The sequence below is a fragment of the Ascaphus truei genome, chromosome 4 (assembly GCF_040206685.1).
Source record: "Ascaphus truei isolate aAscTru1 chromosome 4, aAscTru1.hap1, whole genome shotgun sequence".
Lineage (NCBI taxonomy): Eukaryota > Metazoa > Chordata > Amphibia > Anura > Ascaphidae > Ascaphus > Ascaphus truei.
In genome coordinates this window covers 127,664,421-127,679,815 of record NC_134486.1, presented here as the reverse complement: position 1 = coordinate 127,679,815, position 15,395 = coordinate 127,664,421, and the positions used below count along the sequence as shown (strand labels likewise).

At 42.8% G+C, this 15,395-nt stretch overlaps 1 protein-coding gene across 1 annotated transcript in view; it reads right to left on the bottom strand.

Annotated features, from left to right (window-relative positions):
* Positions 1-15,395, bottom strand: part of LOC142493091 (visual pigment-like receptor peropsin) — a 72,031-nt gene continuing 56,636 nt past the window's right edge. Inside the window, exons 4-6 of the mRNA XM_075596575.1 lie at positions 15,095-15,199; positions 3,173-3,396; positions 1-1,137 (exon numbers count right to left, since the gene is read on the bottom strand). Coding sequence (XP_075452690.1) covers positions 691-1,137; positions 3,173-3,396; positions 15,095-15,199 — 776 coding nt within the window. The 3' untranslated portion in view covers positions 1-690. The remainder of the gene's footprint in view (positions 1,138-3,172; positions 3,397-15,094; positions 15,200-15,395) is intronic.

Genomic DNA, 15,395 nt, shown 5'->3' with positions numbered 1-15,395 from the left:
AGTGCACCATCAAGGGATTCCTTTATTCTATGTACACACTAGTACATTTTTTCTGATATTCTCCACATATCCCAGGTAGCACACACCTTCTCATACAGGTTTGTAAGAGTTGAGCGAGGTTTCTCTGTATCTGTCTACTGTCCAAATAAACTTTGAAAGAATTTATTGAAGTCAACGTGAGTGCAGTTTCTCTGATCTTAATCAGCATTAGACATTTGTAGGCTATATGTATCAAGTTAATTGTCTCCTGGTGCGTGTCAAAATGTATTTATTTTGTTCAATCAAGTTTCTTCATTTGATACAGATCAGTTAGGCATTTTTTTGCAGCAAAAGGGGAGAGAAATGACAACATGAGACATAGATCCCACCCCCCCCCCTTAATAAAATGGGCATGCTAGAACTCCTCAGAAACCTTACCTCAATGCCACACCTCAAATGTCATGTACTCTCATATCTACTGTACATTTTTCTAGGTTGACACACTGACGTTTGGTGTTAGAAGGCAGATGTGTCATTTACCATAAGGCAGATGTGTGCTTATGAACTTGCTTATAAAATAAGCTCACAGCAGCATAGTACAAGAAACAGGCATAAAGAAGTGTCATATTCAAAAAAACGCAATTCATTTACTTTTATAAATTAAAAAATGGACACGTTTAGATAACATGGCTGGAGTTGTGTATATCGAATTCATAATCGATCACATTCATAATTAGGATTGTCGGATGCTAAATCCAAATGACAAGTGTACACATCCTTCATTCCAAGGGGAGGGGTAGTGGTTGGACTTCCCACCCCAGAGTCTTGACTTGGTGCTGGCTGTGCTTCTTCTGCGTGATTGTATTTCTGCTCTCTGACAGATGGTGTCTCCTGTTTGTGCTTAAGATGTTTGAAGCGTTTTAGCTTGACAGGGTCCTTGGTGTTCTTGGTGCATGGAAGCAAGATGCTGAGATCTTTTCGAAACTTGGAGCTCATCCCAAAATAGATCATGGGATTGTAGAAGCTAGCAGATTTGGCAAAAAGGCTGGCAAGAATACTAGTAAGGCTGGTAACATAATAGCCACAAGCCGACCACATGGATATCACAGCATAAGGAGACCAGGCAATAATAAAGGCTGTGCAGATGACAATAGATACCTGTAAAGAAAAATCAAACAGTAATATGTTTAATTAACACAAGGGTACAGTGTCCATTTTAGGACATCCTAGTCTGTCATAATAAAGTCTTTCCCCCCTGCTCCAAAACATTCTCATCCCTTCTGCTGAACTCCCTCAAGAACTCGGTCCTCAAACTTCCTCCTCCCTGCTGCTAAACTACCTCCTCCAAAATTCATTGCTCTCTACTTCTAAACTCGCTCCTCCAAAGCGTTGGTTTTCCAAAACTCCCTCCTCCCTGCTCCTTCTAGGAAACTCCATCGTTATGACACCCCCCCCTCGTGCTTCCTGCTCTGAAACTCCCTCCCTTAAATCCCCACCCTCCCAAACATTGTCCTCTCAATCTACCTCTGCCCTACTTCCAAACTCCCTCTTCTGAGTTTAGTAGGAGGGAGCAGCGAGTTTTGTAGAAGGGAGGTTAGGAGGAGACAGCTTAGCAGCAGGGAGGAGAGAGGAAAAGGTTAAAGCTGCAGTTTAAGCAATACCCTACGTGTGTTTTTTTTAAAATAAATCAGTTCTGTACTATGAGAAAATACATGTAGCATTTTTTTTTAAAACAAAAAAATGTTAGATATTTTAATGTATTATAATGTAACAAGCATTTTTGTTTCTATAGCAACCATTTACAAAGTCAGATCCCCTTCCTGTTCTGAGACAGACTCTGGCACACCCCTTTTGCCCTCTCTCTAGCAGTGCACCAATTGTATCTGGTGACTGCTGGTCACTTGATCTTCCACCCAGAACTTTGCATCTTGGATACTCTGCTGCAGCACTAATAGTGATTTAAAAAAAACCCAAGCCATTCTCCTGTGATCGATCGGCAACTTAGCTAATCACTTGTCAGTGTGCAGATTGTATTGATGCATATATTGAATGAAAAACAGCAGCTTGAACTGCAGCTTTAAGAAGGTTGGAGTGTAGCATAACACCATACAAAGGGGTTTAGCTTAAATTAACCTCAAATTATCTTTATGAAAACAATTAAATTCTTTATCTGACTGCAAGCATTATCTGAAATGTATTTTTATTTGTTTTATGACACCTTTGCACATATAAACTTTCACACTTGAAAAAAAACTAAGTGGCCTATTCAGGCAGCTCCAATAACATCACTGCCATATTTATCCGTTTGGCACGTTCCTACCGAGCTGCGCAGAGAGAGCTGCATCTCCCTGCACAGCTCGTACAGGCGATCACACTGTTTTCATTCTCATTTTATTAACATAGTAATGAAACAGGGGGTCTCTGGACCAGACCTCCATTCATTTCAGGTACGGACCCCCCTGTTTCCCAGGCTACAGGACTCCAGTGCCTAACCACCCACCCTGGGGCAACTACAACCTTAACCCGCTAAGGTAATTAAGCTGGTTGTAGATGTATTTTTATAACATAGGATTTAAGTAGGGGGTCTCTGGAACTGATATTAATGTGGGTCAGCACCGGAGACCCCTGCTTCAATTCGATGCAGTAACAATACATTTTCACCATCAGATGCACATTGCGCGTTCCATCTCGCCACCCTTAAGGTGGCGAGATCAGAGCGTGTGAGTTGCAGCCGCAATGTGAATCTCAGAGCCACCTGAATACTGTAGCTAGATTTCTCAAAAAATGTGTTTGAGCATTTTTGGAGCTACCGCTCGGTTTGTCATTACGAGAGTTCTGTCGATCAGGAAGAAGCCGTTTTTGAGTGAGTTTGGCATGTTATCGGAGCTTTCAGAATAGCTACACATGCAAACTGGCTCTAAAAGTTCTCAAAACGGTTGATATGCCACTTATCGAAGCTACCTGAATAGGCCCCTAAGACTGAATGAGTGATAAAAAAGTTAAAGTAAGGTTTGAATCATCCAGAATACAGGATACATTTCAAATTATGACATCTAATTTCTATGTAAAAATGTTTATACATACAATATCAAATGGTGTATTACATTTTGTACATTTTAGTGAACTGTGTGTTAACATGATAGAAATATAATTTTGTGTCTGCTAATGTAAGCTTTAAAGAAATAAGTCATACCCTGGTTACATCTCGCTCCATTCTTCTTTGTCTGTCTGTTGGATCCCCCTCACTTGACAGAGCATGGCTTGACTTGACAGTATTGATAATAGACACATAGCAGAAGAACATGACCATAACAGGTAGGAAGAAACAGCAGATTAAAATGGACACAATATAGGATTTGTATATTGTGGAGAAGCTGGCTTTGGTCCAATCAATCTCACATGTCCCATACATACGATCTGGGGGAAGTAGAATATTAACCATGTGTAAGAATGTTATCCCACCCCATGGAATTTTATGTAAAACATGAGAAATCATTAAAAAAAAAAAAGGAGTGTATTTAAAACAATGAACTTGCATACATTATTCATATGAATACAAATTTTAATAAAAATGTAAGATTACCGAAGTATTTCCAGAGTAAAATTACTGCTAATCCAAATCTCAGAATATTTTACTTCCATTATGTTCAAAAATGTGAATCTAGCATATAGAAATTTCCCAAAAATGTTCACGAAGAAAGCTGCCAGACATCCGCAAAGACACCTATTTTCTAAGATTTGTAGGCACAGTATACTGTATATATCTTTGATATGTAGGGAGGAGCACATGAGGGGAGAGCCGTGGAGGTAAGGAGGAGAACTTTGTGGGAGATTCGACACTAGACGGGAAGCCAGGAGTGGGCTTTAAGGAGGAGATGAGCAGAGACAGTTTTGGGAGAAAGGGAAATTTTACCAGCAGAATTGTGGATAGATTGCAAAGTAGAAAGTTGTGAGGCAGGGAGGCCTATTAGCAGTATGTTACAATAATTCAGATGGGAAAGGATAAGGGCGTGCATTAGAGTTTTAGGATTAGCGTGACAGAGGAACGAGCGGATCTTGGCAATATTACAGAGCAAGATATGAGAAAAACAAGGGGAGCGCGAGTCAGACACAGAACTGTGAAGAACACATGTAGTGTAGTGTATTGTATAAATAAGGTGGCCTACAAGAGACAGATAGTCTCCAAGTAGTGAAAAATAGAGTAAACTATTAACAATAGGATAGTAGATATGGGTAAACTAGTTATCCCATCAGGTGCATCAGAACGAAACGTGGCAGTTGCTGCGTGTATAAATTCACTTTATCAGGATGTTTGGCAGTTTGGCGTGGCACCAACTCGTTGCAAGCACTCACGGTTTTGGAGGGGTAAAAACGCCGTGACTCAATCCTCTGTATCCTCAGCGTTGCACCGCCAACCCTCCTGTGACTGCGACGTCACATGGGGCGGTCATGTGACCGGCGGTGATCTCGTCCAGGAGCAGCAACTGCCCGGCGTGCAATCCAGCGGGGAAAAACAGGAAACTCCTCCAGCAGCAGCAGGAAGCAGAGCGGAGCACAGCCGTGTAGTAAACAGGGCGCTCTGCTTCCTGCTGCTGCTGGAGGAGTTTCCTATTAACAATAGGAGCCTGAGGAAGCTTGCTGACACAAGCGAAACGCATTGCTCATCCTACTACTGTTTTGTGTCCACCGGCGGCTTCCGTAGCCAGGAAGTGAGGGGTGTGTTCCAAAGCATACTGCGCGTTCCAACACTTCAGCCTGCTGCAGACGCTGAAGGGAAGGATCTCCGCAACTTGCCTGCATCCTGCCGGGATAATGTATGTGCTGTGCACATTATTTTACTGTGTTATGTTTTATTAAATAAGTACTTTTTACACTTGGATTCTATATCTACATGTGGGGGACCCTGGAGGCTCAAAGGACTCGAGTTCCGTCAGAAGTACAGCGGGCAGTCCAAGACCTTTCCCTCTGCAGAGTTAAACCCTCAAGGGTTTCACTCACACTGGCCCGTGTGAGTTTTCTATATATTTTATGCCTATAACCATTTATTATAGTCCTGATCCACTGATACTAACCCTTGGATCTTTCATTACTTTCTTGGGAAATCCGATGTCCTGAGGATCTGTGCTCCAGGGCAGCTGCCAGATGATAGGTGAACGGTTCTAGTGGAACCCCTCTACAGAGTTAAACCCCAATGGGCTCACGCAACACCTCCTTACCTGCCTCGGAGGTTGTTGCTGCCGCACCTTGTTCCACGCTGGTGTATCCCCGGCGTGGCGCCCAGGCTGGCTCTTGCGGCTGCCATCTTGTCATCATGGGAAGCAAGACCGAAGGAGTTACTCATCTCTAGCATCATTCTTCCCATGCAACACGCGGGAATTACGGTTCCGTCTACTCCCAAGATCGATCTACCAGAGCCCAACTCTGACTTCCTGGGCGTCTTTTGAAAGACTAGAGCTGAGGTATTACCCCCCCACAGGTCTTACGACTGCCCTATCGACTTGATTCATGGTGTTACACTTCCTAGATCCAAGTCCTATCCTCTCCTAATACCGGAGACCAAAGCCATGGACGAATATATCCGTGAAAACCTCGAGAAGGGTTTTATACGCCATTCATCCTTCCCCGCCGGGCCGTTTTTTTTCCCGTTAAAAAGAAAGACAATTCGCTTTGACCTTGCATCGACTACCGGGGTCTCAACCGGATCACGGTCAAAAATCGGTATCCCCTCCCCCTCATATCGGAACTGTTTGATAAATTCCAGGGGGCCAAGTTCTTCACGAAACTGGACCTCCGTGGGGCGTATAACCTCATTCGCATTCGGGAGGGTGACGAATGGAAGACCGCCTTCAATACACATAGCGGTCACTACGAATACCTGGTTATGCCTTTCGGGCTCTGTAACGCTCCAGCGGTCTTTCAGGATTTCATGAACTAAATTTTTCGAGACGTACTTAATTCCTTTATTATCGTGTATCTAGACCATATTCTCATCTTTTCCAACAATCTTTAGGATCATGTTCAACAAACCAGGCTCGTCCTTTCCCGTCTCCGTTCCATCCATTTGTACGCCAAAATGGAGAAATGCCTCTTTCATCAGTCCTCTATGCCCTTTCTTGGGTACATCATCTCGGACAAGGGTTTCTCTATGGACCCCGAGAAACTGAGCCATTCTCAATTGGCCGCAACCCAATTCCCTCAAAGCCATTCAACGTTTTTTAGGCTTTTCGAATTACTATCGAAGATTTATTCAGAATTTTTCCACCATTATTGCGCCCATCACCGCTCTCACGAAGAAAGGGGCCGACCCCTCAGCTTGGTCTCCCGAGGCAGCCTCAGCTTTCGAAACTTCAAAACGAACATTCGTTTCTGCTCCCATTCTTCGACATTTGTCTTGGAGGTTGATGCGTTGGATTGTGGAGCAGGTGCCGTGCTCTCACAAAGATCTTCCTCGCAAGACCAACTGCACCCCTGCGTTTTTTTCTCAAATTTTTTTTCTTCTGCTGAGAGGAACTACGATGTGGGAAATAGAGAACTGCTGGCTATTAAGATGGCTCTTCTTGAGTGGAGGCACCTTCTGGAGGGTTCTAGAGAGCCAATTTCTATTCTTACTGACCATAAGAACCTTCTATATATCGAGACTGCACATCGCCTGGGCTCTCGCCAGGCTCGCTGGGCATTTTTCTTCTCCAAATTTAAGTACACTTTATCACACATCCCGGGCACTAAGAACGTGAAGGCGGGCGCCTTATCCAGACAATTCTCCCCAGAGGAGAGACCCAAAGAAGTTCCCGAGACTATTCTACCGAAGGGACTCATAATTTCTGCGGCGTCGTTCAACATACTGGACAAAATCTTTAGGGCTCAAAGGAACATTCCGGGTGGTCTAGAGGTACCAGAAGGGAGGCTTTATACTGCCCGTGAATTTCTTCCCAAGATCTTGGAATGGGGTCATTCTTCCCGCTCTGCAGGACATCCCGCCTTCAGGAGAACCCTGGACCTTATCCAACGCACCTTTTGGTGGCCTAATATGGCTAGAACCATCCGGGAATTCCCCAGCACCTGTCCCACTTGCGCTCAAAGCAAAACCCTCCGACAGAAACCCTCTGGCTTACTTATGCCTTTACCTATTCCGAAACGCCCCTGGTCCCATATCTCTATGGACTTTATTGTTGAATTGCCCAGATCTAAGGGGATGAACACCATCTTGGTAGTAATAGATCGCTTTTCTAAGCAGGTACACTTTGCTCCCCTCAAGGGCCTGATCGCGGATATTTTTTCCAAGGAGATTTTTCGGGTTCATGGGATTCCCACTTCTATAGTTTCAGACAGGGGCTCCCAATTCGTGTCCAGGTTCTGGCGAGCCTTCACCAAAAGACTCGGAATTTCCTATCTTTTTCCTCAGGATATCATCCTCAAACAAATGGACAAACGGAGAGAGTCAACCAGACGTTAGAGCAATATATACATATCTACGTTCTTTTGTGTCCGAGACCCAAGATAACTGGTCGGAAATGCTGCCTTGGGCAGAATCAGCTATTAATTCCATGAAGAATGAATCTACCCGCGAGTCCCCCTTTTTTTTATAAATTACGGATTCCATCCTGCTCGTCTTCCCATGTCCAATACTCCCTCAGGAGTGCCGGCTGTCGACAAACGTATCTCCTTACTTCAGGACTCTTGGACTAAGGTTCAGTCATCTCTCCAGGAGGCTGCAGGACTATTCAAACTCCAGGCTGATCGACGTTGCCAAGCTTCTCCCAGATACAAGCCGGGGGATAAGGTCTGGCTTTCTGCAAAAAATATTCGACTAAAGACTCCTACTCCAAAATTGGCACCTAAATTTCTGGGACCCTTCTCCATACTGGAACAAATTAACCCTGTCTCCTTCCGTCTGCGACTTCCACCAGCGATGAGGATACCCAACGTTTTTCATACCTCGTTATTGAAGCCTTTTGTACAAAGTACTCTTTTTCCGGATTATACCCGTAGACCCGCCCCTGTGATAGTTCAAGGACACGAGGAGTAGGAAATACAGTCTATAGTGGACTCACGTTTCTCCTGGGGGAGAGTCCAGTTTCTCATGCACTGGAAGGGCTACGGCCCAGAGGAACACACCTGGCTTCCCCGAGGTCATATTCACGCCCCTACAATCTTGAAACGTTTTCATAAAAAGTATCCTTTAAAGCCTTGGAAGGATTGTCCAGAGTCCAACCCTCAAGGGGGGGGGGTACTGTCAGGAAGCAGGGCTCACGCAACACCTCCTTACCTGCCTCGGAGGTTTTTGCTGCCACCCCTCGCTCCCCGCTGTTGTATCCCCGGCGTGGCGCCCGGCGATCCCGCCCGGCGTTGGCTCTTGCGGCCGCCATCTTGTCAGGGCACGTGCAAGAGAACCTTACACAGCATGTGCCTCCGGCAGTAATTTATTCACCCCTCTGGGCTTCTGGCCATGCCTCCCGTCTACAGCTGCAGCCCCACTCCTGCCTTCACGCTCCTCAGCTGAACACAGGCAAGGATTACAGCCTGCACCAATCGCAAAGCGCTCCACGACACCCCCCCGCTCTGCCTCCTTCCCTGATTGGTTCTTCCACATATATTACCCCTGCTCTCCCTGGGAATCATTGCTCTGCACAGCTTCTGCTTGTTGGGCTCGTGTTCGTTTGTGCTCTTGTTCTTTCGTGTACTTCAGGTTTGACCCGGCTTGGCTTTTGTCTCTCCCTCTGGCTCTGGACCCCGGCTTACTCCTCACTACGCAGTCTCTCTCCACCCCCGATCTCGGACGCTCCTCTACCTCCCGGACCTCTGGCACCCTCGACCCCAGGCTATGGCAATCACCACAATTCTTCTATCTCTGGACACAGCAAGTACCTTTGGTTACCTTACTAAAGTCTCCTGGCCTGGCAACGAATCTACCACACTCCGGACACGCTCCTCTGCTACGGGTGCGTGGTATTATACTTTCCACCTCAGTCTAGGGATGGGTCTGGTCTGCGGGCAGCACTATACTGACACATATTTGCCAAATATTGACATAGGGACACTTTTTTGCACCTTTTTTTCGTGACAAAAATTCCCTGCTTAATTGGCTAAATTGTGACATTTCTGCAGATTTTCCATAAATAAATAGTGAAAGAAACCTGGGCATACATCCCTACATTTTACATGGCGTTAAAAATAACGCAAGTGGCCAATATACTTGCTACAGTCCTACCTAAATTAATACATGCAGATCAGACTGGCTTTGTAAAGGGTATAGCCTCTGTTAAAAAAATCACAAAAGTTATGACAGCTATACACTGGATAAAAACTAATAAGCAAAGCAATAAAGATAATATAATAATATCAGTGGATGCCGAAAAAGCTTTTGATAATGTAGGGTGGGAATATCTGATGAATGTTCTGGGGAAAATGGGTATTATAGGAACCTATCTTGGTGCGATCAGAGCAATGTATATAGACCCCAAAGCAAAATTAACCACTTAAATATTTAGGAATCTATATCATTTCGGGGCACTTATCCCTAAAATAATCACAGAATTAGAGGGGTGGCAAAATGTACCACTTAATTTGTCTGGCAGATGTCAGCTGGTTAAAATGATTAGTTTCCCAAGATTAATTTACCCTGGACAGATGTTACCAATATTATTGAAACACTCCGATGTTAAACTTCTAAATAAAGCAATTTCTAGGTTTATCTGAAGGAAAGGGAGAAATAGAATCGCTGTTAATAAATTATGTTTGAAAAAAGAGTGGGGGGGGGGCCTTAGTTTGCCAAGTATCAGAAAATATAATCTGGGCCTGTGTAGCAAGACATGTAGAAGATTTGATAACTGGAAACAGCTATTACTCATGCCTAGAATCAGAGAAGTTGGTATCCCCAGAGAGTCTCCCAGGGATTTTACATATAAAATGGAGAGAAATACCAATGGAAGCCAAAGGAAACACGCTAATTAAGGATACTAATGGGCTACTTGGAGAATATTGAGAAAACAATTTGGGCTTTCATATACTTGCTCAAAATGTTAGCTATATAAGGGAATTTAAGGTTTCTCCCGGGAAAGATGCAGGCTTCTTTTCAGATATGGGGAGACAAGAGGATTAGAACTCTGGGCCAGTTGGTGGATGTGAACAATGGTAGGTTCTTGACGTTCCAAGAACTGGAAGAACAAATGGGACTGCCTCAAACACATCACTTCCCTTATATACAATTAATGCATTATTGCAAGGGTATGGAAAGCTATACATCAAATCTATTGGCAATAGATGTATTTGATGTTTTTTTTTTTTAAGGATAACACAAAGAAAAGTGCTTAGGCGCTACATGCAATAAAATAAAATACTAACAATAATAACACAATGTGTACAGGGCAGCCAGGAACACTAGCAGAACAACACCAGAGAGAACACAAAGAACATATACAGACCAGCGCCCAAAAAGAGTCCAAAGTCCCTAATAGAGTCCAAACAGATGGAAGGGAAGATAATCCAAATGCTCCAATCACTGTAAAATCTCCAATCCGGGGGTCCGTGACATAGGGACAGAAACAAAGAAAAATAATAGTGTAATATGTAATTTTAAAATCCCCCTCAGGAAGTGACGTCAGTCACGAAACGCGTAGGGTCAAAAGTTACGGTGCCTTGGAGTTACACTGGTTGTGAGAAGTGTCAGTCAAGTGAAGCAGAAAGAAGCATCATTGAAGCTGCAGTGCTGGCAAGCAGGAGAGTGTGGAGTTCCCTTACTCGGCAGCCATCTTGGAGTGTGTTTTGAAGCTAGAAGAAAAGATACTACACAGGGAGCCCCTGAGGACCCCCACTGCTGCAGGCGTCTGCCCCACTTGTCTACACATGCTTGTTTTTCCAGTCCTGCTGTAAGTAGGGTTTTTGGTTTTAACCCCTTGATGACCCGCTGCAACAGGCTCTGTTTTTTTATTAAATAGTTATTTTTCTTTCAGCTTGATTGTTTTATGTTTGTCTTCTGTTAAGTGTTTCATGTTGTTTGTCACATTTTAACATTACGTATTACACTATTATTTTTCTTTGTTTCTGTCCCTATGTCACGGACCCCCGGATTGGAGATTTTACAGTGATTGGAGCATTTGGATTATCTTCCCTTCCATCTGTTTGGACTCTATTAGGGACTTTGGACTCTTTTTGGGCGCTGGTCTGTACATGTTCTTTTTTTTAAGGATGCTTACAGTACCAAATATTCTATCTCAGATTTATATGATTAGATTAGGGACAAGGACTATGGGAAGGATTTAAGAAAAATGTTCACTAGGTGGGAAAAAGAGTTCCCAGGAATTGAAGTAGTTAATCTGTTACTCGAAGGGTTAACTCAGGTTAGGAAAATTATATGTAACACGTGTTCTCTCTTCCCCCCCCCCCCACATCACTTAGGGACCACTGTATGGGAGTGGGCGCATTACCACGATTGTATGGTGCTCTACCTGTTGGTTTGCAGGAGGTCTGAGTTGTCTGCATGATGCTAACGAGACAAGAACAGGACTGGCTCATTTATGTCTCTGGGTTTGTCATGGTAGTGTCAGCGCCTCCAGCAGTGATGGGTCCCATGGAGTGTAGGTGTCCGCCCCCATCACTACACAATTACCTCCCTCTGGCCCAGGAACTGACACCTGAGGCAGAGGTATCTTGAAAGGTACTTTATTATAGGGCATTCTGCAGCATCTCTTCTAGCAGCATACCACACTCCACTTGCTCCAGGCTTTCTAGACGGTGCACCTTCTTCACTAGTGCTCTGCTCCAGATGGTCTTTAGGATAGCCAGCCTAAAATGAGCAAGCTTACCACTTCATGGGGAAGACTCACAGCTTCCACCCCACTCCCTGAGGAACAGGGAGCATAGACTTCCTTAACCCTTGCCAGGGCTCAGAGAGGAACACTCTCACCCTCCTTACTCCAGGAGGAGCAGGGGGCAAGCACAACCCCACCCTCTCCAGGGCTAAGGGGAAGACTCCTAACTTTTAGGCTACACCCCTAGAAACTTCTGGAAGGAGCGGGCTCATGGACTGTACCCACCTCCAAGGGGCTGTACACAGGCCATGAGTCACCACAGACCTTCCTTCACTTTCTGGGGAAGCAGAAGGGGGGTCAATGGCCCATAGATTAACCTGCTAATGCCTGGATGTTAACAGGACTTACATAGCAGATACACTATGTGGAGAGAAACAGGTACAGATAGACATACCCTGTTACATAACATTTTTGAGGAGTGGAGAGTGATGCAATATAAGATACTGCATAGGGCTTATTATGCTTTCGATATCAATTATAAGGGGATTGAGAAATCTAAAAATAAGTGCCAAAGTGCTCCCAGAAAAGAGCAGATTTAAAACACTGTTTGTGGGATTGTCTGGTTATTTCTGATTTTTGGGATAAAGTTCTACTGTATATTCAAGAAGTTATTGGGGTAACTACAATAAAAGAGCCCTTAGCCTTGCTGTTTGGAAATATGGAAAGTTGGAAAGAGGTCAATGTAAGGAACAATGTCCCAAGGCTGTCAGAGATTGTTTTGCCTGCAGCAAGGAAAACAGTGATGGTGAAATGGATAAAGCCTGAATCCCCCACTTGAGATATTTTAAACGATAATCTGGATAAATTGACGATGATGGACAAATTAGAAGTTGAAAAGAATAAAGAATTAAGAACAGAGAGGTTTTTTTAAAAATGGGAAAAGTTTATGGATTCTATGTTGCAACAAGATAGGGATTCAATCATACAGACTTTTGAACATACCTCTCAGTGTCTCCTCAGACTGATTGCGATGGGACACAGATAATTTCGCCGTTGAGGAAATATGATAGTATATTGCTGATAAGGGAGATGGTGAATTGGGATTCTTATGCCAGATTTTGTAAGGAGGATGTGTGGTGATAGCTTTGATGTTAATTCCCGGTGTCAGCTCCTTCTGACCTTGGGCAAGTCACTTTATCTCCCTGTGCCTCAGGCATCAAAAAACATAGATTGTAAGCTCCACGGGGCAGGGACCTGTGCCTGCAAAATGTCTCTGTAAAGCGTTAGTTAAAACTAACAACGCTGTACAAGAACAATTGTTCTTTGAAAATGCATTTATCTGTTTTTTCTTTTTATTATTATTTGTGTTAATGTGTTGAATTTTGAAATCATAAGTATGATGAGCAATACTAAACTATTTTGTGCAAAAGTATATTTTTATGTGTTTCTTATTGATTTTTTCTGTATTGTATTGTTGTAATATTTTTGTTTAGTAAAAAAAACTATTATAAATAAATAACGCCAGTCTTTTCACGGTTGTCAACATTATTGACGCCACATTATTTTCTTTGGTGAATATGGTGAATAAGTGTGTTAACTTTGGTGAATCTGCCCCTAGGTAAGATGCGAAATGCATCAATGTTTTTAGTATGGATCCACACTAGCTGCTTGTATACAGTACATCTATTTTCTAATTTCAATATAAAGTTGCAAACTCCCTCTTTACTACCTTTATATTGTGCACTGACTGCTTTTGACTTGTGGCTGACAGCAATAGCACTGAAGACATTGAGATTACCCCGTACTACATACAGACCATCATAGCCAAGACTTCAGGATAAGGTGTCTGCATAATGAATGCAGGTGAGGAAAGAGAATTAGAAATACACAATGTTAGCAAGTTAGCTCAAAAACACAAAATCCACAACATTAAATATGCAGTAGTGCCTCTTGGATTGTTTCTGAGAATATAACTTCAATTTCACAAATGGAAAACCAAAAAGCTGCAAATGTACAGCACATCCAATGTGGCCTACTAATTATTTAATCATTATAAACATATTAATTTTTTTATTTAATAAGGGTCATTTATTTAAAAATGTTGTCCCCCAAAAAATATTACGTCTGTCACCAATTCAAGGTAGAACAGTTCAGCAGGTCTCTACACTACCAAGTTTTTATTGTGTTCCTCTACATAAAGAAATATACAACCCAAGAAAAGTAGAACACATAGAATTGGAGATATCTATTATTATTTTGTTTAAACAGAATTTTTAAGTAGTGCAACAATTCAGAGGACATAAAAAAAAGGCTCTACAGTATGGAGAAAGAACTGCTTGGATCTATCCCTCCTTGGACAAATGTGTACACATAGAAGTGAGATGTGTAATGTGTTGGGGCCCATATTTGCCAAGTGGTGCTATTTCATAGGACATGATCCAGTGCTAGAAAATACCTTTTGGACCATTCATTTGAATGAGTCATAATGTGTCTTGCCATGCTGGAGGGTCCTGTGGTATAGCTCCACTTATTTAGTATGGCCCTAAATCTGGGGGGGGGGGGAAGGGGGGAGTTAAATTAATAGAGCTGACACTTAGGACAGGTTTGATTTCCTTCAGCTTCTCCTTTTTGTGTGATGCTGTGTGTGTTGAACAAGTTGGCACAGACAGAACCTCCTCTCTACCCATTTGCTTTATCTTTAATGGCTCTCATAAGGACAAGGTGTATTAAGGCTAGAGGAAATGCTTGACTGACAATCCCATTAGAGACACTGAAGACAAAGAATACTTGTCCGAGGAACAAAAGCAGCTAAATCTGTCTTTTAGCATTGTTACATTTCTTTAAGGGGAACAAATAGATTATTAAGTTCTTTTGTAAAATGTTGTTTGTATTGTCAGTTTTAAGCTATCATAATGGGATTGCAGTTTTAAGCTATCACAAGGCTTTCATCATAAGATAACAGTCCAATAACAGGGGATTGGTTCCAGTAGTGGCTACTTTACCATCAATAAAACATGCTATATTAGAAGAGACGAGAAGGGAGAAAATCACTCTTGCCATAATTTCATACTTAGACAATGGAATGCTCCCTGACTAATGTGTGTGGTCTAGCTAACACAATTCATCCAAGTAGCACTTATATCACGTTACCCTGCCTCACAGACCAGACCAAGAAAAACTTAATCCAACAACTGGTTGTTGTGAAACATATAGGCATCATTTATGTGGGACTTGTGTCTTTTGCTACACTTACATCATGTTATTTATTGCAAATCACATATTCCATGAACAGTTCCTAATGTTATGAAAATTGTATTTAGCTTTTAAATGATTTGGAACAGAGTATTTATATTGTAAATTGTTATTACCTCTATAGCTGCCCCACCCGAGTAGAGGAGCCGCTGACCAAAACAAGGATGCGATCCAGATGAGGACCAATGATATAGTGATGCTGCCATTGCTGATGCAGTTAGCTGAAAGAAAAAGTGCACACACATAATGTGGATATCATTGCAACCCATAAACATACAGTGTATATATGGAAACTGCACAGAATAAGACAAGGAATCCCTCATCTATTTAAAGTAGAGTTATTTATTTTAGTTAACATAAATTAATTTTAATTTGTTCTGGTAACTACTGTACAAAAACACCATTGTGTGCAACTAA